A 21,350-nucleotide genomic window follows, 5' to 3' on the forward strand; every position below is an offset into this window, starting at 1 on the left:
TCGTTCTCCTTTGCAAGAATGTGACCATCATTGCTCCCCATGCTGTCTGCTGTGTTGGTGTCTTTGTGTATGTTTATGCCTCTTCATTCCAACTGCCAGGATGTTTTAACTGCCTTCCCAGTTTCTGCAGTGCAGGTAGGACTGTGAACAACCGACAGCCAATACCACTTTGCTATTAGTTTTTGCAAACTAGCGAGTCAATTCTTTTCTCCCTGTCAAGGCTGAAAGAATGATCCCCACATCCTTTGTTCAGCCTAATGCCAAAAGATGTGGCATTTCCAAATATTGGCAATGGGTGGTTTAAATCAGTTGGTTTATTAGAGCAAGTTGAATCTGTACATATTTACATCAACAGTACTGATCTCAACATAGAGGCCTAGTGGCTGCACATGTTGTCACTCCCTGTCACAACTTGTGTTTGAGATACCCTGGTTGCTATAGGAACATACAGCTCGGTTTACGTTCATTAATATCATGGTGCAGCACCAGCCAGCTATTCCACAACAGCGAAAGCTACAGTGTTCAGCCTGTCAATCTTTCTCTGCTAAAGGCCTTGTTTGATGAGCTCCTGAAATTCATTGTTTTATTGAAACACACTGAGGACAGGTCCAATCAAGAAAATTACAAAACATTCTTCAAACACAGATTGAACCTTATTCCTAACTCCCATCAACTGCTGCCATCATGAGATGTAACTCATCAAATGCAGATCTCGGGGAGGCCTGATGTGCAGTTCAGTAAAGTGCTTGTAACAGATGTATGAGGTACTGCAGGGGAGGCCAAAGTATAGGCTGAGGGTTACAGAATAGTCCTCATATAAAAGACAGCCACAATTAGTTACCAACTCTGCTTGGATATGATTCTGGAGAAATCTCTTTGTCACCTTCGATGTTTTCATATCCGAATAAAAATGTTCAAAGGAAATCACACATCATTTTGTTTGAAAGCTATTCCTCTTTTTTTCCTGTGTTGATCAAACAGTATTGATCCAGGAGGGTTGGTGGCCCAAATTCAGCATTGCTGGGATGGTAAAACTTGTCCAGGGGCTAGATGACAATGACAGCCTGGTACTAAATTATGGGTTTGTGTTGTACAGGGCAACCAGGTAAACAAAGAGGAAAGCTGGTGTCCAAATGCACAATGTGTATATGCTAAGGGGGTGATGTTTATACAGGGTGAGCTAGTCCAACAAGGTCAGCCTCAGTCTCGATTATAACACATTCACAGTTTAAAGCAGCCCCGCAATGGAACGCCAAATCCACCTCTTCAACATCCAACCAGAGTGAAGGCAGGTTTATCGTGCAAGAATGTCAGTGGCTTTGTGAGCATTTCCTAGGGAGGGCTGTGGCCTGTACCAATACAACAGGAGGGAGGGGCCAGTGCACTGTAGATTCTACCATTACAGCAAGAGGGAGGGGCCAGTGTTTTACACACTGTACATCTTTGGAAACCATAACATATAAAGTATTAAAATTATTTTGGCAATATCACAATACAAGCAATATCTAACTAACAGGCTCATATGCAACTATTGTACAGAATATTTTACAGTACTTTTACAATATATACAAATAAATACCATCTCAAAAAGTAAACACAAAATCTAAAGGGTGAGTATTATTAGGGACAAACATTTGCTCGCCACTGGCGGTTTGGTCCAGAGAAACATCATGAAGACTCCACTCAGTGGTTGTGACCGTGGGGACTGCAATAGAGAGAGAGAGAGAGAGAGTGATCATTACATTACATCATTACCAACACAGAGATTGACAGTCAGCTTTTACAGTTCTCCTCACTAACAGGGAAATTACTACTCTTTAACTTGCAAAATCAAGAGTTAAACAGCACAGAAGCAGGCCCTTCAGCCCATCGTGTCCATGTCAGCCATCAGGCATCTATCTATTCTAATCCCATTTTCCAGCACTTGGCCCATGGCCCTGGCATTTCAAGTTCTCATCTAAATACTTCTTAAATGTTGTGAGGGTTCCTGTTCTGAGTCTACACCAGCATGGACTCAATGGGCCAAATGGCCTCATTCTGTGCTCTAATGCCCTAGCTCTGCCAGGACCTCTATGGCAGTCAGCTGGAGGGCAAATGGCAGCTTCTCCATTCACCTCTCACTATTTCTGTACTCCACTTGAACTGGCTATAGCTTCAATTTATGAATGGATCAGTGACAAAGATGTGAAAACTTGATAAGTGTTTAACAAGGTGTCTTCAGAGTTCCTCAGTAAACTAATGGCTGCTGAGGTTGAGTGATGAGAGGCCCTCACTACTGTGGCATTTTAAAAAATTTCTAAAAGCATGCAATTGATTGTAGTTGAAGAGGCAGCCTTTTCATTTGTAAAGGCTCTCTGCGCTTTGATTCTTGGAATCCATTACTAATTTCCTGCAAGTTGGCGAAGGAGTTTTGAACAGATTCCACTCCTGGATTTGAAGTTTGGAAAGAGGGCAGGAGTCGAGATAGATTTCAATCAGACAATCACGAGAGCTTTTAGAAGAGTCGGAACCTCAGGGTGAAGCTCTGCAGGCAGTTTTGCATCACAAGACAGTAGGCAGCATTTGTCTTTGGAGATGGTGGAAGGAGGAGAAGATGTTCAGAGAGTTAGTTGCAGCTCATCCTTACCTCCCAGTAGATGTGAGCTTGAGGCTGGCTGGACATTTGACTAAGGTCACTTCCTGAGAGGGGGAGATTCCAACTGTGGAATCCTTTAAACAGAACATCATCCTAGAGAGGCAGAGACAAATCAGCAGATGAATCATCGTAGAAAGCCAAGCAGCTTTAAGGAAACACAACTCAAGTTGCTTTCTTTTTAAATAGCTCATTATCTAATAATCTCTCTAATCCAAAGGTTAGCACTAATCATCTTTTTCAAATTTTTAACAAAACGTTTTCACTTATGGATTCTCTTATTCTGATATCCTGCCCTTCCCCCCCACCCCCCATTGCCCCTAAAGGAGGGTAACCAGGGTTCTTCAGGTCGTCAGGGTGGGACTGGGTGAGGTGCTGACTCAGGACCTTTAAAAGCACACTGTCCACCCTGGGACAGCGTTACCTCAACTCCGGCTTCCTCATCTTCCCATGTGCGTCAAACCAAGTGCATTAATCAATAAGATTCCTGCACCCAACCTTTGCTTCAAAATGCCCCATGTTACAGCTTCAGCACTGATCCACAACTGTGCCCAAATAAAAACAGCTTCTTCAGAACATTTAGGCAGTGTTAGTGCAATGGCTGCACTGATTGTGAGAGGATGAGAGTGTAATGGTGACATGGCTCAGCTCAGCATCCAACTGGGTCACAGGGCTTGAGAAGCCCTCGCTCCGGCCAGGGCTTGAGAGGCCCTCGCTCTGGCCAGGGCTTGAGAGGCCCTCCCTCCGGCCAGGGCTTGAGAGGCCCTCCCTCCGGCCAGGGCTTGAGAGGCCCTCCCTCCGGCCAGGGCTTGAGAGGCCCTCCCTCCGGCCAGGGCTTGAGAGGCCCTCCCTCCGGCCAGGGCTTGAGAGGCCCTCCCTCCGGCCAGGGCTTGAGAGGCCCTCCCTCCGGCCAGGGCTTGAGAGGCCCTCCCTCCGGCCAGGGCTTGAGAGGCCCTCCCTCCGGCCAGGGCTTGAGAGGCCCTCCCTCCGGCCAGGGCTTGAGAGGCCCTCCCTCCGGCCAGGGCTTGAGAGGCCCTCCCTCCGGCCAGGGCTTGAGAGGCCCTCCCTCCGGCCAGGGCTTGAGAGGCCCTCCCTCCGGCCAGGGCTTGAGAGGCCCTCCCTCCGGCCAGGGCTTGAGAGGCCCTCCCTCCGGCCAGGGCTTGAGAGGCCCTCCCTCCGGCCAGGGCTTGAGAGGCCCAACCTCCGGCCAGGGCTTGAGAGGCCCTCCCTCCGGCCAGGGCTTGAGAGGCCCTCCCTCCGGCCAGGGCTTGAGAGGCCCTCCCTCCGGCCAGGGCTTGAGAGGCCCTCCCTCCGGCCAGGGCTTGAGAGGCCCTCCCTCCGGCCAGGGCTTGAGAGGCCGCCCCCTCCGGCCAGGGCTCGAGAGGCCCTCCCTCCGGCCAGGGCTCGAGAGGCCGCCCCCTCCGGCCAGGGCTCGAGAGGCCCTCCCTCCGGCCAGGGCTCGAGAGGCCGCCCCCTCCGGCCAGGGCTCGAGAGGCCCTCCCTCCGACCAGCAGTGCTGTTGGGATGAAGCTTAGATGGTCTTGGGCAGCACTCAGTGTCTGGAGAAAACTTGTCTCAGTTCCCATGAATTAACAGTGATTTTTCCAGAGGCTTCACACAGTTGATGGATTGAGAGACTCCCCTGTTCTCTGGCAGCAATGATGAAAGTACATGGCTTGAGTTATTCAGAGATGATTACAGTCATTGTTGTTAATGATGCATTTAAAAAGGAGCTGAACAGAATGATACGTTAATGAGGAGGCCCGTTTGGAGGGTAAGTTCTGGGATAGACTAGTTGGGCTGAATGGTTGGTTCTTGTGTTGTAAATTTTATATAATTCTATTTATGTCACACAAGACAACAATAATAGCCACATTCCCCAGAGCACAGTACTAAGAAGACAGTTAATGATCTACACTGCATCCCTTTATTCAATTGCGTATATCTTTAGCAACAAGGGCACCTGCTCTCTGAACCTCTGACAGAGTTGATAGCTCCTCACACATGAATTAAAGAGCAGCAAGTCAGCTTAGAGAATGTTTTCGTTCAAACTACCTTACTTTTTTTGTGTTTCTCCACACTTGACCCGGATCCTGTCCATATGGATATCGAAGTTGGAAATGACTGAGGGGGTCCAGAGTGGGAGTTTGTACCAGGCGATGGAGCTCCTCATCCTTTTCCACAGTGAGTTCCAGGTTAAAGAGGACTCCCACTTAAACTTAATCAGCAACAAATCTCCAATGTCCACCTCAGTCACCACCAGGAATGAATGGGTCTTATTGGGTGTAAATCTCTCCACACTAAATAAAGGAGTGAGACAGCTCGAGTGAGAAATATTAGCTTTACAAAAAGGAAGACAATTTGGATGTGCAAGTGCTTCAGTGTCAGCTGTGGTTTGAAATTAATGGCCACGGGGAGGGAACGGCTGATGTAAACTCTTGTTAGAATGAATATTCCGCAGTTTTGTGCAGTGTGATGTGTGGCACAGGCACTTTGGGATTCACACAGGACATTAAGCAGCAGTAATAAAAACAGAAAATGCTGGAAATACCCAGCAGGTCTGGCAGTATCTGTGATGAGAGAAAAAGAGTTAACATTTAAGGTACCTTGCCTCTGAACTGGGAGAAGTTAGAAATGTGGTGGGTTTTATGCAGGTGAAAGGGGGAGGGGAGAAAAAAACAAAAGGAGGGTCTGATAGGACAGAAGATGGGAAGTTATTAAAATGACAAAAGGAGTTGGTGGAAATAGTCAGAGATATAAGTAAAAAAAACAAAAGATGGGAAGGAGTGAATGGCAGAACATTAATGCCCAAAAACAAAAACAAGATCAAGACTGAAACCTGCAAAGAAAAGGGAAATGTGGGGAATGGGGAGAAGGGGTAGTAGAGATTACAGTCTGAAATTGTTGAAGTCAGTGAAGGAAAGCTGTAAAGTACCTAATCAAAAGACGTTGCTCGAGCTTATGTTGAAATTCACTGCAACATGCAGTAGACTAAGGACAGACAGTCAGCATAGCAGCAATGTGGAGAGTTAAAATAGCAAGCAACCAGGAGCTCATGGTCATGCTTGGGGACTGAGTGAAGGTGTTCCACAAAGCAGACACCCAGTCTGATTTTGGTCTCCCCAGTGTAGAGGAGACCGCATTGGGAGCAGCGAATGCAGTGGACTAAATTGAAGGAGGTGCAAGTGAAGCGCTGCTTCACCTGGAAGGAATGGTTGGGGCCTTGGACAGTGAGGAGGAAGGAGATAAAAGGGCTGGCATTACATCACCTGTGCTTACATGGAAAGGGTGTTGGGGGTGATAGAAGAGTGAACCAGGGATTGACAGAGGGAACTGTCCCTTCAGAATGCTGAAAGGAGAGGGGAGGAGAAGACGTTAGTTGGTGGCATCATGCTGGAGATGGCATGGATGGTGGGGGATGATGCATTGAATACAGAGGCTGGTGGAGTAGAAAGTGAGAACAAGGGGAACCCCATAATGGATCTTGGAGGGAGTGGAAGGGGTGACAAAAGTGTGGGAAATGTGCAGACACAGTTGAGTGGGTGGGGTGGGGTGGAGGGGAGTCCTTGGTCAAAGAAAAAAGAAAAGACCTCAGAAATGCTGAAGTGGAAGGACAGAGGGCAGCACCTTCAGGTTAGATATGGTGGGGAAACTGGAATGCAGTCATTACAGGGTGTGAGGATGTGTAGTCCAGGTAGCTGTGGGAGTCAGTGAAGATTAGTAAACAGTCTAACCCCAAAATGGAGACAGAGCAGTCAAGGAAGGGAAGTGATGAGTTGGATTTGGACCTTGTGAAGGTGAAAGAAGGATTGAAATTGGAAGCCAAGTTGATGAAGTTTTCCAGTTCAAGGTGAGAGCAGGAAACTGCACTGCTGCAGTCATCAATGTACTAGAGAAAGAGTTGAGGACATACCCACAGAAATACAGGCGTAGCTGGGACCTTTGTGGGTACCCATAACAATGCCTTCTATTTGGAGGAAGTGGGTTGAATTAAGAGAGAAGGTGTTCAATGAGAGAATGAGTTCAGTCAGGGGCAGGAGGGTGCCAGTGTTTGGGAACTGGTTGGCCCCTGTTCAAGGAAGCAGCGGCGAGCCCTCAGACTGTCCTGGTGGGGGATGGAGGTGTTGAGGGACTGGACATCCATAGTGAAGAGGAGGTGGTTATGATTGGGAAACTGAACGTTGTTCAAATGACGTAAGGCGTCAGAAGAATCACAGATATAGGTGGGAAGAGACTGGATATTGGAGAAAATAGAGTCAAGATAGGAAGAAATTAGTTCAGTGGGGCAGGAACAGCCTGAAATGATGGGTCTACCAGGGCAGTCCTGTTTGTGGATTTTGGGAAGGAAGTAGAAGTGGTCTGTGAGATGGGGAAGCTGTGGAGGGAAGATCTCCAGAGGAGGTGAGGTCAGTGACAGTCCTGAAAACAATGGCTTAATGTTCGCTGGTGGGGATCATCATCCATGGGGAGATAGGAAGAAGTGTTGGAGAGTTGACAGTCAGCCTCTGTAAGGTAGAGGTCAGTATGCCAGACAACAGCATCACCCTGATTAGCAGGCTTTATAGCAAAGTCAGGGTTGAACCTGAGAGAAGGGAGTGCAGCAAATTCAGAGGGAGACAGATTAGAATGAGTGAGGGGAGCAGAGAAATTAAGACGGTCGATGTCACAGTGACAGTTCTCAATGAAAACATCAAGAGAGGGTGAGGCCAGAGAGAAGGGCTCGGGTGAAGAATACTGGAGGGGGTGAAAGGGTCCCCTTGTGGTGGGGAGGACACCTGGTCAAAGAGTGAGCATGGAGGGGAAGGTGACAGAAGAAGAGCATAATATTGTGCCAAGTTTAAAATTCATTGAGGTGGGGGTGCAAGAGGATTCCTTTGCTAAGGACTGATCATTTAGCATCAGAAAGGGAAAGGTAGGAGGGTATCAAGAATTCACAGCGAGAGGTGGGATTAGAAAAAGGGATGGGGTCAGAGGAAAGTGAAAGGGAAGAAAGATCTGTAGGGGCATTGGTACCCATGAGTTGTTGGAGCTTGCATTGTTTAAAATCCAAAAGGAAGAGAAATGTTTCTTTGCTTGTCCCAGTAGTATTTCCTTAGCTCCGTCCCTCTCTTCCTTTTACATTAATGATCAGAATATGAGCAGAAACTGTCTCCTACTACACTAAATCACTATGCTCAGGTTATTGTGGCTCTCAGTAACTTCCTTTCACCAGCCTTATCTACCCAGGATTTGTGCATTAAACCAGAATTAGATTTTCTTATATTTCCTCTTAGTCTCACTTACCTGTTTGTTACTCGGGCGCTATGTGTCCCTCAGTTACTCGGGCGCTATGTGTCCCTCAGTTACTCGGGCGCTATGTGTCCCTCAGTTACTCGGGCGCTATGTGTCCCTCAGTTACTCGGGCGCTATGTGTCTCTCAGTTACTCGGGCGCTATCTGTCTCTCAGTTACTCTGGCGCTATCTGTCTCTCAGTTACTCTGGCGCTATCTGTCTCTCAGTTACTCTGGCGCTATCTGTCTCTCAGTTACTCTGGCGCTATCTGTCTCTCAGTTACTCTGGCGCTATCTGTCTCTCAGTTACTCTGGCGCTATCTGTCTCTCAGTTACTCTGGCGCTATCTGTCTCTCAGTTACTCTGGCGCTATCTGTCTCTCAGTTACTCTGGCGCTATCTGTCTCTCAGTTACTCTGGCGCTATCTGTCTCTCAGTTACTCTGGCGCTATCTGTCTCTCAGTTACTCTGGCGCTATCTGTCTCTCAGTTACTCTGGCGCTATCTGTCTCTCAGTTACTCTGGCGCTATCTGTCTCTCAGTTACTCTGGCGCTATCTGTCTCTCAGTTACTCTGGCGCTATCTGTCTCTCAGTTACTCTGGCGCTATCTGTCTCTCAGTTACTCTAATGCTTTCTGTCCCTCAGTTACTCGGGTGCTATCTGTCCCTCAGTTACTTGAGTGCTATCTGTCCCTCAGTTACTCAGGTGCTTTATGTCTCTCAGTAAGTTTGGAAAATCTGGAAATGGGAAAGCTGGTAACAGTGAATGTGAACATGAAGCTGACTGCTGTAAATTCCCAAATGATTCACTAATGATTCACTTTATGAAGGAACCTGCTGTAGTTACCCTATCTGGTCTATATGTGACTCCACTCCCACACCTTTCCTAACTGCTTTCTAAAGTGAGCTAACAAGCCACCAGCTAAGGGATGGCCAATCCTGTACCTGCCATGCCAGTGATACTCACTGTCTGGAGAGGGTGAGCATTCCCAATCAGGTAGCCAAGTATTGCTTCAATTTGGATTATGAATGAGTTTAACAGGGTAGAAGGAGAGAAACTGTTTCTCCTGGTGAAGGAGACCGGAACTATATGTTAATTATAAAATAATCATGAAAAAGATCCAGTGAGGAATTCAGGAAAAATGCCTTCACTCAAGAGAGCAATGGGAATGTGGAGCTCCTAGGGAGTGGTTGAGGTGAGTGGTAGGGATTCATTTAAGGGAATGCTGGATAAAGATGAGGGAAATTGGGATCACAGGGTATGCTGATGGGGTGAGATAAAGAGCCATGGGAGGAGGCTGGAATGGAGTGTAAAACCAGCATAGATTTATTGGACCATTTGGTCTGTTTCTGTACCATGGACTCAATACAAATTGTGGAACAAAGAAGTGACAGCAAAGGGAGTGAGGAGGGGTGACCATAGTTGGTACTGGTGTTGGGGGGCAGTGGGGGTGGGGAGATAGTTGGAGAAGTGACTGATTCAGATTGAAATGGAAGGGATTAAAAGTAGAAACAGTGATGGTGGGAGGGGGTGAATGGAGGGCCAGTGATCAGGGGTGGGGGGGTGGGGTGGGGGAGTGATGGTTGAATGGGGTCAGTGGTCGCTTGGCCAAATCATGGTGGTGCTTTTGTAAAGTGGAGATATTTTCAAATGTCTGTTGTTGGTGTGGAGTTATACTTACATTTCAATTGGAAGATCTTTCACGTCATTCTCAGTCCCATGAAGAGACACAGAGAGGGTGGGGTCGATGTCAAAGTGATTGACTTTGTTGGAAAAGTGAATCTTCAGCTGGTAATGATAAACTGGGAAGGAAAGGAAGAGCCTGGTTAATGGTTGGTGATAGTGGGCACTGTAGTCTTCAGAGCCTCAGCAGTGAGGGCCTGAAGTTTCTCTTTGCTTAACTGTTCCCCCAGGTTCACAGCCAATGCTCTTGTTGGTCGGCAGGAAGTAATGGAAGGATGCACAGGCTATCTGTTAAGCTGTGATGTCATAAGGTCATAAGAAAAAAAAGCACGAGGAGGCCATTTGACCCTTCGAGCCTGCTCTGCCACTCAAAAAGGTCATTGCTGATCTGATTGTGGACTTAACTCCCATGTGCCTGCCATAACCTTGGACTTCCTTGTTGATCAAAAATCTGTCTAATTCAGCTTTGAATATATTCAATGACCCAGTCTCCACTGGCCCCTGAAGAAGAGAATTCCACAGACTAACAACCCTCAGAGAAGGAATTCCTCCTCATCTCAGTCTTAAATGGGAGAGCCTTTATTTTTAATGTGTACCCCCTAATTCTATATTCCCCACGAGGGGAAACATCCTCTCAGCATCCACCCTTTTAAGCCCCCTCTGAATCTTGTATGTTTCAATAAGATCACCTCTCATTCTTCTAAACTCTAATGAGCAGAGGCCCAACCTGCTTAACCTTTCCTCATAGGACAATCTTTTCAACCCTGGAATCAGTCTGGTGAATCTTCTCTGAACTGCTTCCAATGCAAATATATCTTTCCTTAGAGCAACAAGGCCAAAATTGTATATAGTACTCCAGGTGCGACCTCACCAATGCCCTGAACAGTTGTAGCAACACCTCCCAACTTTTATACTCCATCCGCAATAAAGGTCAATACTCTTGCCATAGGCATAACAATCTCAATATGAGCTGATTGTGGGGGGAGAGATAGTCCTGAAAGACAGGATAGTTTAATGGGCTCCCACAATTATCATAGGGGATTTTAATCTATATATAGACTTGAAAAAATGAGATGGGCAAAGGTAGCATAGATGACAAATTTGTAGAATGTTTTGGAATAATTTCTTAGATCAGCAATTTCTGGAATGAACCAGGGAACAGGCTACACTAGACCTCGTAGATGACAAATTCATGGAATATTTTTGGAAAAATTTCTTAGATCAGCAATTTCAGGAAGCTGGCTATACTAGACCTGATATTGTGCAACAAGATAGGATTAATTAGTGACCTCATAGTGAAGGCTCCCCCAGATAGCAGTGATCATAATATGATTCAATTTTACATTCAATTTGAGGGAGAGAAGAGTGGGTCTAGGACTAGTATTTTAAACTTAAATAAGGGAAATTATGAAGGCATGAAAGCAGAGCAAGCGAAAGTGACTAGCAATTTAGGTTAAGGGATAGGTCACTAGAGATGCAGTGGCAGACATTTCAGGAGATATTTCAGAATACACAGAATAGATACATTCCAATGAAAAGGAAAATTCCAAGGAGAGGACCTACCATCAGTGCTTAATTTAAAAAGTTTAAATTTGATAATATCTTTAAGAAAAAACATATTATTGTGCAAAGATGGGTGGCAGGTTAGAATATTGGACAAAATATTTTAAAAAGCAGAGAATGACTAAAAGATTAATAAGGAGTGAAAAATTAGAGTTTGAGAGAAAGCTAGCTAGAAATATAACTACAGATAGTAAGAGTGTCTATTGATATTTTAAAAAGAAAAAATGTTAACAAAGTGAGCATTGGTCCTACAAAAAGTGAGTCTGGGGAATTAATAATAGAAAGTGAACCGGACCAGTATTTTGCATCAGTCTTCACTATAGAGGATACAAGTAACAAACCAGAAATAGCTGTAAATCAGGAAATGGACGAGCTTAAGAAAATTACGATCACCAGAAAAGTGCTACTTAGCAAATTGTTGGAACTGCAGGCTGTCAATCCCTGGGCCCTGATGGACTTCATCCTATTGTCACGAAAAGCCAATTACGGCCATGAATTACATACGGGTATATTGAACATCTTAATGAAGACCTGTATGGTTTTAAAGAAATACTAACAAGGACATGGAGCAAAAGATGGCTGATAATATAAAGTGACCACTTTCTGGAAAATTCCTATGTGGGCTATACTGACAAACCTGTCCTGAGAGAACATAGCATGCCGCATCTGAAAAGGTGTCATGGCCTTCTTCAAGCAGAGACACTTAAAAGGGAGATGGGAAAGATGCAAATGACTGACCTTTAATCTCCTGTGGTTGCAGAGACAAAAGAATGATTATCACATCTCAGCAGTCATCTAAAATCCATCTCCTGTGATTCATATCTCAGAATGTGTAAAAAGGTTGGAGATCAAAGAAAACAGACTCTGGCGCAAGACATGGTTTTTTTCCCTTACAGGACTATACAGTGAAAAATGGGTTAAAAAGCTAGCTGCAGAGTAGTGCTAGTGTGCTGGTGTTCTGTGTATGTGACAGCAAAAATATGACCAACTAGTCACTCCTGCAGTTGCAGGTGAAATCTCTATCTCTCTCTGTTGCTGGAGGCAAGGCAACAAAAGCCACAATCAAAAAGGAAATTGGACAACAGCTATCCTGCAGAACAAAGTGTCTCTAAACTCACTGTGAAGCTGTCAAAGTCAGGTCTACCGGAATCACCCAACTTAACAGCCGCAACATTTCACCATCTGTGCCTCACGGGCATCCAAAGATTGATTCTTATATCTTCTTTAACTTTTATTTGGACTCTTCTCATTTCTGATTTGCATGTATGTATGCTGTATTTTTACTATTTTTCTCAGGTTTGTCGTACCTAATAAACTTACTCTTTCTTTGGCTCAACACAGCCTGGTTAAATTGGCTCCTTCTAAAAATAAATACATTTGGACTGGGAAAAGGTATCCACGGGGGATGAGATCCCTTTTAAATGAACTTTGTTGCGATTAATCGAGGAGATTGAATAAAGAAGGGGAGCCAACTCATTCCTCCCCATCCGGGAGCAAAACAAAATTGGGATCCCATTCAGGAAGTTAACAAATTGGGGGACCTCGCTCGGGGACCAATTGTAACACTAGGGTCTTAAAAGAAGTGGCTAGTGAGATAGTTGATGCATTGGTTTTAACTTTCCAAAATTCACTCAATTCAGAAAAGGTTCCATTAGATTGGAAAATAACTATTCAAACTATAGGCCAATAGGCTTAACATCTGTCATAGAGAAAATGTTAGAAGCTGTTATTAAAGATGTTATAAGAGGGCATTTAGAGAAAGGTAAGCAGACAGAGTCAACATGGTTTTGTGAAAGAGAAATCATGTTCAACCAATTTATTGGAGTTCTTTGAAGAAGTAACATGTGCTGTGCATTAAGGGGAACCAGTGGATGTACTGTACTTAGATTTCCAGAAGGCATTTGATAAAGTGCCACACCAAAAGTTATTGAAGAAAATAAAAGTTCATGGTGTAGGGGGATGGATTCATTGGCATGGATAGAAGATTTGCTAGCTAACAGGAAACAAAGTAGGCATAAATGGGTCATTTTCTGGTTGGATGGATGAGATGAGCGGTGTGCCTCAACTCTTTACAATTTATATAAATGATTTGGATGAAAGGACTGATGATATGGTTGCTAAGTTTGCTGATGACACAAAGGTAGATTGGAAAGTAAGTTGTGAAGAGGGCATAAGGAGGTTACAAAAGAATACAGGTAGGTTGATGAATGTGCAAAGATCTGGCAAATGGAATATAATGTGGGAAAATTTTGGCAGGATGAATAAAAAAGCATATTATCTAAATGATGGGAGATGCAGAGGGATCTGGGTGTCCTAGTGCATGAATCGCACAAGGTTAGTATGCAGGTGCAGCAAGTAATTAGCAAACCTAATGGAATGTTATCATTTATTGCAAGAGGTATTGATTACAAAAGTAGGGAGGTTATGCTTCAATTACACAGGGCATTGATGAGACCACATCTGGAGTATTGTATACAGTATTGGTCTCCTTATTTAAGGAAAGATGTAAATGCATTGGAAGCAGTTCAGAGAAGGTTTACCAGACTAATACCAAGAATGGGTGGGTTGTCTTATGAGGAAAGGTTGGACAGGCTAGGCTTATATCCGCTGGAGTTTAGAAAAGTAAGAGGTGACTTGATTGAAACATATAAGATCCTGAGGGGGCTTGACAGGGTGGATGTGGAGAGGATGTTTCCTCTTGTGGGAGAATCTAGAACCAGGGGTCATGGTTTAAAAATAAGAGGTCGCTTGTTCAAGACAGAGATAAGGAAAAAATTCTTTCAGAGGGTTGTGAGACTTTGGAACTCTATTCCTCAAAAGATGGTTGAGGCAGTCTTTGAATATCTTTAGATAGATTCTTGATAAGCAATGGGGTGAAAAGCTATTGGGGGTAGGCAGGAATGTGTGGTTGAGGTTATAATCAGATTAGCCATGATCTTATTGAATGGCAGAGCAGGTTCGAGGGGCCGTGTGGCCTACTCCTGATTCTAATTCGCATGTTGCTACGTAACATCCTCAGAATGTGACTAGCTTGTATCACTGCAGTGAAACTTACACCCGCTCAGCCTTCACCTCCATGGGAACTGACCCTGTCATTCATCTGCTAGAACCTTCCATGAAGCATTAGTGTTAGCAGAGGGCAGATCAAAGCACAGCGGGGAAAGCTGGCACAGGACTGGTGATTACAACCTGCTGCTAATGTATCCACATCACACTGACAGCGGCCCAGGCAAGGAATGCATCTCCTCAAATATTTAACTGTCGTGGAATTTGGATCATATTTGTACTGATTCACTGAGTGCTTTTAATGACTCAGGTAGGAACACAACCACAATAAACGATTCATTAACAATCCCATTTGTTGCTTCTGTAATGTTTTAACTCCCTGCTTTGATGACTAAACCTCATTCTAATAAAGGAACTTCTTGCAAGACTTTTTATTAACAAGCCTCCCATTGCAGATTCCATCTATAGAATCATCCAGCACAGAATCAGGCCATTCAGCCCATTGTTGAAAGAACTATCTAACTAATCCAACTCTCCCCTGCTTTTCCCCATACCTCTGCAGGTTTCTCCTCTTCAAATATTTACCCAATTCCCTTTTGAAAGTAATTATTGAACCTGCCCTTTCAGACAGCACATTTTGATTCTTTGGTCAATTACTGTAAATCTCTGTCCCCTGGTTAATGACTCTCCTGCTACAGGAAACAGCTTCTCCGTATTAACATCAGCAAATTCCTTCATGAGATTGAACACTTTGATTAAATCTCCCCTCGATTAAATCTTCCCCTAATCCTGCTTGCTCAGAGGAGGAGAACAATACCCTAAAGGCTGTCGAATTTGGCACCCACATGATTTTAACCCTCCTTGTCTGTCAGAAACCGGGTGTGAGGCCAGTTAAAATGCTACAGGTCTCAGCCAGTTTATGCCAATCCCAACTTTAACCTGCTCTGCTGAACAGGCATCAAGGCACCTGGCAGAAACAGGCAGATCTTCCTTTAATTACACCGGTTGGGCCCTGGACTTGAATTTAACTCTGTCCGAACAGGAAAAGCTGCAGGAAGATTATCAGGACTAGAGGCCAGAATTTTTCCGTCGGCAAGTTGGGGGTGGGGCCCGCTTTCCCATCAAGGGCAAAATTCTGCCCAGAAGAGGCCCAAACAGCTCAGTTGTGTTTGCTTTCCTTGTCAGATCAGGAACTGCAGGAATGATGAGCAGGGCTGCACCAGGAAAGTTTAGACATCCCCCCCCGCACTGGTATATCCCCTACCCTCCTGTAAGACCTTCTCAGTACCCAACCCTGTGACTTACCTTACGCTGCATGAGCTTTTTCTTCCCACTCATCCCTTGTGGAAACTTGTAGCACATTTCAGTCAGGCCGCTGACCCAAGAGACAAGATCACCCAGGTCTCCCAAAGGCAGATAGTACATTCCCCTCCTAGATCCCGCTCGCAGTTAAAATTCGGAAAGACATCAGCTCTGGCCTACCTCGGAAGGGCATGTTGGCCCTGGTCTTCAGGTACATCCTGTTGTTTCTCTTGCTGTGGACCCATTTGACGTTGTAGCCCAGAGTGTTGCAGCGATTCTTGCGGCAGCTCAGACACATCCCTTTCTCAAAGGATCTGTGGTTGTTACACCGGTACGCCTTGCATGGCTGGTCCATGTACAACAGGGAATCGATGAATAAGTGGATCGAGCGTTCATGTTCGCACTTCACAGCTTCTGAAAATGCTTTGGGAAGAGAGGCACTTGTTGAATAAATCTTGCTTACACATGGGCTTACAGATTCCAGTCTGTGACAGGAATCAGCTCAGATGTTGTATCAGCAGTTCCCTTAAGTGGTCTGGGCCATCTGCTTTATTATACATGTTAACCCCTACTGCTCTCTTTGTGTTAGTGTCATAGCAGGACTATGAAACTCCCTTGTAATATGAGTAGAAAAGGTGCTACATAAATGGACATTCTCGCTCCCTCAATGTCACAATACAGATTAATTTGCATCCAACTTCATAAAAGATAGGTGATAGTGACTCCCACGTAAGTCTATTAACCATCATGAGTTGAAGACTAATGTCCCTTTTGGCTAAGAATGCACTCCGGTCTCCATCATTGAATAGCATACCAGAGCAGAGGTAGATACTCGTATTCAAATTTATTTGAATCTTTTAATGAGTTTTTTTGGTCTGTTACAGATAATCTCTCAGGTACAGCAATCCCATAAGTGACTAAGTTTCTATGTGCTCAGTATCCCCACATTGCTCAATATCTAAAATTGGAGTCAATGGGAATCAGGGGGAAAACTCTTCACTGGCTGGAGTCATACCTAGCACGAAAGAAGATGGTTGTGGTTGTTGGAGGTCAGTCATCTCAGCTCCAGGACATCACTGCAGGAGTTCCTCAGGGTTGTGTCCTAGGCCCAACCATCTTCATCAATGCTTTCCTTCCATCAGTAGGTCAGATGTGGGTATGTTCGCTGATGATTGCACAATGTTCAGCACCATTCGCGACACCTCAGATACTGAAGCAGTTCATGTCCAAATGCAGCAAGACCTGGACAATATCCAGGTCTGGTCAGACAACTGATATCTGCACCACACAAGTGCTAGGCAAAGACCATCTCCAACAAGAAAGAATCCAACCATCTCTCCTTGATGTTCAATGGCATTACCATCGCTGAATCCCCCACTATCAACATCCTGGGGTTAACCATTGACCAGAAACTGAACTGGACTAGCCAAATAAATACTGTGGCTACAAGAGCAGGTCAGGAGCTGGGAATTCTGCAGCGAGTAACTCACCTCTTGACTCCCCTAAGTGTCCACCATCTACAAGGCACAAGTCAAGAGTGCGATTGAATTCTCTCCACTGGTCTGGATGGGTGCAGTTCCCACAACACTCAAGAAGCTCGACACCATCCAGGACCAAGCAGCCCAATTGATTGGCACCCCATCCACCACCATCAATATTCACTCACTCCACCACTGACACACAGTGGCGCAGTGTGCACCATCTATAAGATGGACTGCAGGAATTCTCCAAGGCTCCTTGGACAGCACCTTCCAAACTCACGACCGCTACCATCTAGAAGGGCAAGGGCAGCAACGGTTAACCCCAGGATGTTGATAGTGGGGGATTCAGCGATGGTAATGCCATTGAATATCAAGGGCAGCAAATACATGGGAACATCACCACCTGGAACTTTCCCTTCAAGTCACTCACCATCCTGACTTGGAAATATATCACCGTTCCTTCACTGTCACTGGGTCAAAATCCTGGAACTCCCTCCCTAACAGCACTGTGGGTGTACATACACCACGTGGACTGCAGTGGTTCAAGAAGGCAGCTCACCACCACCTTCTCAAGGGCAACTTGCAATGGGCAATAAACACTGTTCTAGACAATGATGCCCACATCCTGTGAAAGAATAAAAAAAAATCAAAAAATCATTCTCAAGGTGAGGTGAGAATCAGTTTAGTGAGACGAGGTCAGGTACGAAAATTTCAGCTCCTCTATTGAAGTTGTAGGGTAAAAATAACAATAAAATTTCACCATGACTGAACTAAGCATGGTGGCATTTGCTGCCACTGCATCTGCAAATATCATCGCAGTACATGTGATGTCACTGTCAGTGACCCCGCAGGTAGCTGCCTGCATCAAAGAACAAAGGAATTGAACTCATTGTAATGCTCATTGTAAAACTTAGACATACATTGAAGGTTCAAGTTTTGTTTATTGAAGCCTTCAGGTCTTGTGTACAGTGGTGAGCAAAGCAGCAAATGGGGCAGAAAGGAGGACAATGAGTGGAGCAGCAAGAGGGGACAGCAAGCATTCAACAGTCAATGGATGCAAAATAAGAACACCAGCAAAACTGTGCATGGGTGCTGACTTCCTGTTCCAGGAGATACAGTAACTACACAGCTCAATAATCTTATTAGCTAGCTCATAGAATCTTTACAGTGCAGAAGGTGGTCATTCGGCCCATCGAGTGTGCACTGGCTCTCTGAAAGAGCATTCCACCTAATGCCACTCACCCGCCTTATTCCTGTAACCTTGCACATTCTTTTTTTTGAGGTAGCCATCCAATTCCCTTCTGAATACCTCGATTGAGCCTGCTTCCTCCACCCTCACAGGAAGTTCATTCTAGACTCCAACCATCCTCTGGGTTAAAAAAAAATTCTCACATCACTTCTACTCCTTTTCCCCATTATTTTGAATCTGTGTCCTCTAATTCTTAAGTGAACAGTTTCTCATTATTTGCCCTGTCCATACCCCTCGTGATCTTGAATACCTCTACCAAGTCTCCTCTCAGCCTTTTTTTCTCCAATAAAAACAGACTCAACCTCTCCAATCTATCCTCATAGCTACAGCTCTTTATCCCTGGAATCATTCCTGTGAATCTCCTTTGTACTCTGTCCAAATCCTTCACATCCTTCCTCAAGTATGGTGTCCAGAACTGGACGCAATACTCCAGATAAGGCCTAACTAGTATCTTATATATGTTCAACATGACTTCCTTACTCTTGTACTCAATGCTCCTATTAATAAAGCCTAAGCCATAGGCTTTATTAACTGCTCTCTCAACATGCCCTGCCACCTTCAATGACTTATGTACATATACACAGAGGGCCCTCTGTTCCTGCACTTCATTTAGTGTTTCTCCCTTTAGTTTACACTGTCTCTCCATATTCTTACTGCCAGTATGAATCACCTCACACTTCTCTGCACTGAACTTCATCTGCAGAATCCACCAACATGTTCTTGCCCTTTTGAGGTTCAAGGCTAATTAAACTTTCCTGTTCCTCACTGGCCCGGAGTTTCAGATGATTGGGTGAGTTTCCTCTTGCTAGACACCGGCTTCCTCCCCAGATCAAGCTGACTGACTGCCCATGTGTCCATTCCTTGCCCTTATATTCTGAGTATTCAAAGGAAAGTGCGTGATCTCTCCCTCTGGCTGCAGCTCCATTTAGTGATTCAATCGAGGGTCTGTCAATAAAACTCGCTACCTCCCTCAATCCCGCCCCTTTCAGGAATCATTTCAAATTATCTGACTTTTGCTACGCTCAGAATAGGGGCCATCCTGCCTCTCAACTCTGCTCTTTGTAGATTTTGAGCAGTTGTCGTTTCACAAGCTGGCTCGCCTGGCTTTAATACTTATCTCTGTGTCTGACTCAGCAACAATTACACACTTTCTCCAAGTAGCTTCAACCTGTCACTTTTAAAACTATGCTAAATCTGTGTTTTAAAACACAACACTTAAAAATAACTTCGTTCCAAATCATTCTCTGACGATAAAGTTTAAAAACCCCAAAATGTGACAGACTGTGAATTGTGATGTCACTACTGAGCTAAAGCAAAAGAATTTATTTTGTACTGTTTCCTGCAATTAATTGTCAGCATAAAGATGAATTACAGAATCATTACAGAATAACGTCCCCCGCGCCCCCCCCCCCCCCCCTACCATCGGGCTGAATCTTTATGTCAGTACAGGGTTCCTGACTACACCAGCAGGAACATCATTTGCATTGAGACTTAACAAGTTAGTGATAAATTTACCTTATGAACATACATCCTCTAGACCTGGATAGCAATTGTTCCAAACCCCTTTGCCTACAGTGGGGAGACATTTGTAGGATCATACAGAATAGCCAAAGGCCATTCAGCCCAGTGTGAAAGAGCTATCCAATTTGTCCCACTCCCCTGATCCCCAAGTCTCACAATTCTTTTCAATTTATCCAATTCCATTTTGAAAGGTCCTACACAATCTATTTCCCAGGTAGTGCAGTCTAGGTCACAACGACTCGTTGTGTAAAAATTCTCATCTCATCTCTAATTCTTTTGCCAATTATCTTAAACCTGTGTTCTCTGACGTTTCAAGTCATACCGACTCAAAACATCAACTGTGTTCCTCTCTGCAGACTCTCTCAGATCTGCTGAGTTTTTCCAAGTATTTTTGTTTTTGTTTCAGATTTCCAGCATCCGCAGTATTTTGCATTTTTCTGACTATCCAGACTCCTGGCAATGGAAACTGCTTCTCCTTACTCCATCAAAACCATTCATAGCTTTAAACAGCTCTATTAAATCTCTTAACTTCTCTCAATTTTCATCCTTTCATAGGATGTGGGCTTCGCTGGCTAGGCCAGTATTTATTGCTGATCCCTAATTGCCCTCGAGAAGGTGGTGGTGAGCTGCCTTCTTGAACCGCTGCATTCCATGTGGTGTGGGTACACCTACAGTGCTGTTAGAGAGGGAGTTCCAGGATTTTAACCCAGCGACAGTGAAGGAACGGTGATATAGTTCCAGGTCAGGATGGTGAGTGGCTTGGAGGGGAACTTGCAGGTGGTGGTGTTCCCATGTATTTGCTGCCCTTGTCCTCCTAGGTGGTTGAGATCATGGGTTTGAAAGGTGCTATCGAAGGAGCCTTGGTGAATTCCTGCAGTGCTCTATTGACAACAACCCCAGCTACTCCAGTCTCTCCATGTGATTGAAGTCGCTTATCCCAGTACTATTCTAGTAACAATCTCTCTACCTCCATCCTTCGTTCAGGGTTGGATCTAAACTCATGTTCCAGAATGGAAACTACTCAGTCACTGTTCCACCCAGTTCCTCCTCTTACCAAAGATGCCAAACGTGGCAATGTTGTTCACAGCCTTCTGTAGGTCACAGCCAGGCTGGAAGCTGCCGCCATTTGGGTAAATGTCAACATGTCCAATTGGCTGCCGAATCCCAATGCTAATTCCCAGAGATTCCCTGGTGAAAGTGTGGAGAACATCGACAAAAGTGGCATCATCAGAAGAAAGCCGGCCATGAGCATGGGTTCCTTCAAACACTGGTCCAGCTGGGTCCAGCCCTAAAATGAGGATTGGAAAACTGGATTTTAATAATATACTTTTTCTCCAAAATGTGGTTACCTCGTTTTAACATTCTTTTCACAGTGTCCACAGCTTTCCTGTTGTGCAATGTGTTATCCCAAGATGAACACAGGCATTGACATCAGCATTGCCCAGGCTTTGCAAGGGTCAGTGGGGCAGGGGGTGTAAGGGTTTTCAGACCATTTTCATAGAGTAGGGGAGCATCTGCCTCCGCTTTATGCCTCTCACTAAAGGCTGGCATTGTGCCATCCAGATAATCACAGGGCACAAACACACCATCCACCTTGAATTTGTCAAGGATACAATCAGCCAATCAGAAACATTCTCAATGCAC

At 45.0% G+C, this 21,350-nt stretch overlaps 1 protein-coding gene across 1 annotated transcript in view; it reads right to left on the bottom strand.

Annotated features, from left to right (window-relative positions):
- Positions 1 to 299: 299 nt before the first annotated feature.
- Positions 300 to 21,350, bottom strand: part of LOC121287263 (lipoprotein lipase-like) — a 32,843-nt gene continuing 11,792 nt past the window's right edge. Inside the window, 8 exon segments of the mRNA XM_041204975.1 lie at positions 300 to 1,705; positions 2,627 to 2,728; positions 4,693 to 4,725; positions 4,786 to 4,925; positions 9,579 to 9,703; positions 15,636 to 15,866; positions 16,402 to 16,413; positions 20,761 to 20,994. Of these exon segments, the coding sequence (XP_041060909.1) occupies positions 1,684 to 1,705; positions 2,627 to 2,728; positions 4,693 to 4,725; positions 4,786 to 4,925; positions 9,579 to 9,703; positions 15,636 to 15,866; positions 16,402 to 16,413; positions 20,761 to 20,994 (899 nt within the window). The 3' untranslated portion in view covers positions 300 to 1,683.

The sequence above is a fragment of the Carcharodon carcharias genome, chromosome 14 (genome assembly GCF_017639515.1).
Source record: "Carcharodon carcharias isolate sCarCar2 chromosome 14, sCarCar2.pri, whole genome shotgun sequence".
In the NCBI taxonomy this organism is placed as follows: domain Eukaryota; kingdom Metazoa; phylum Chordata; class Chondrichthyes; order Lamniformes; family Lamnidae; genus Carcharodon; species Carcharodon carcharias.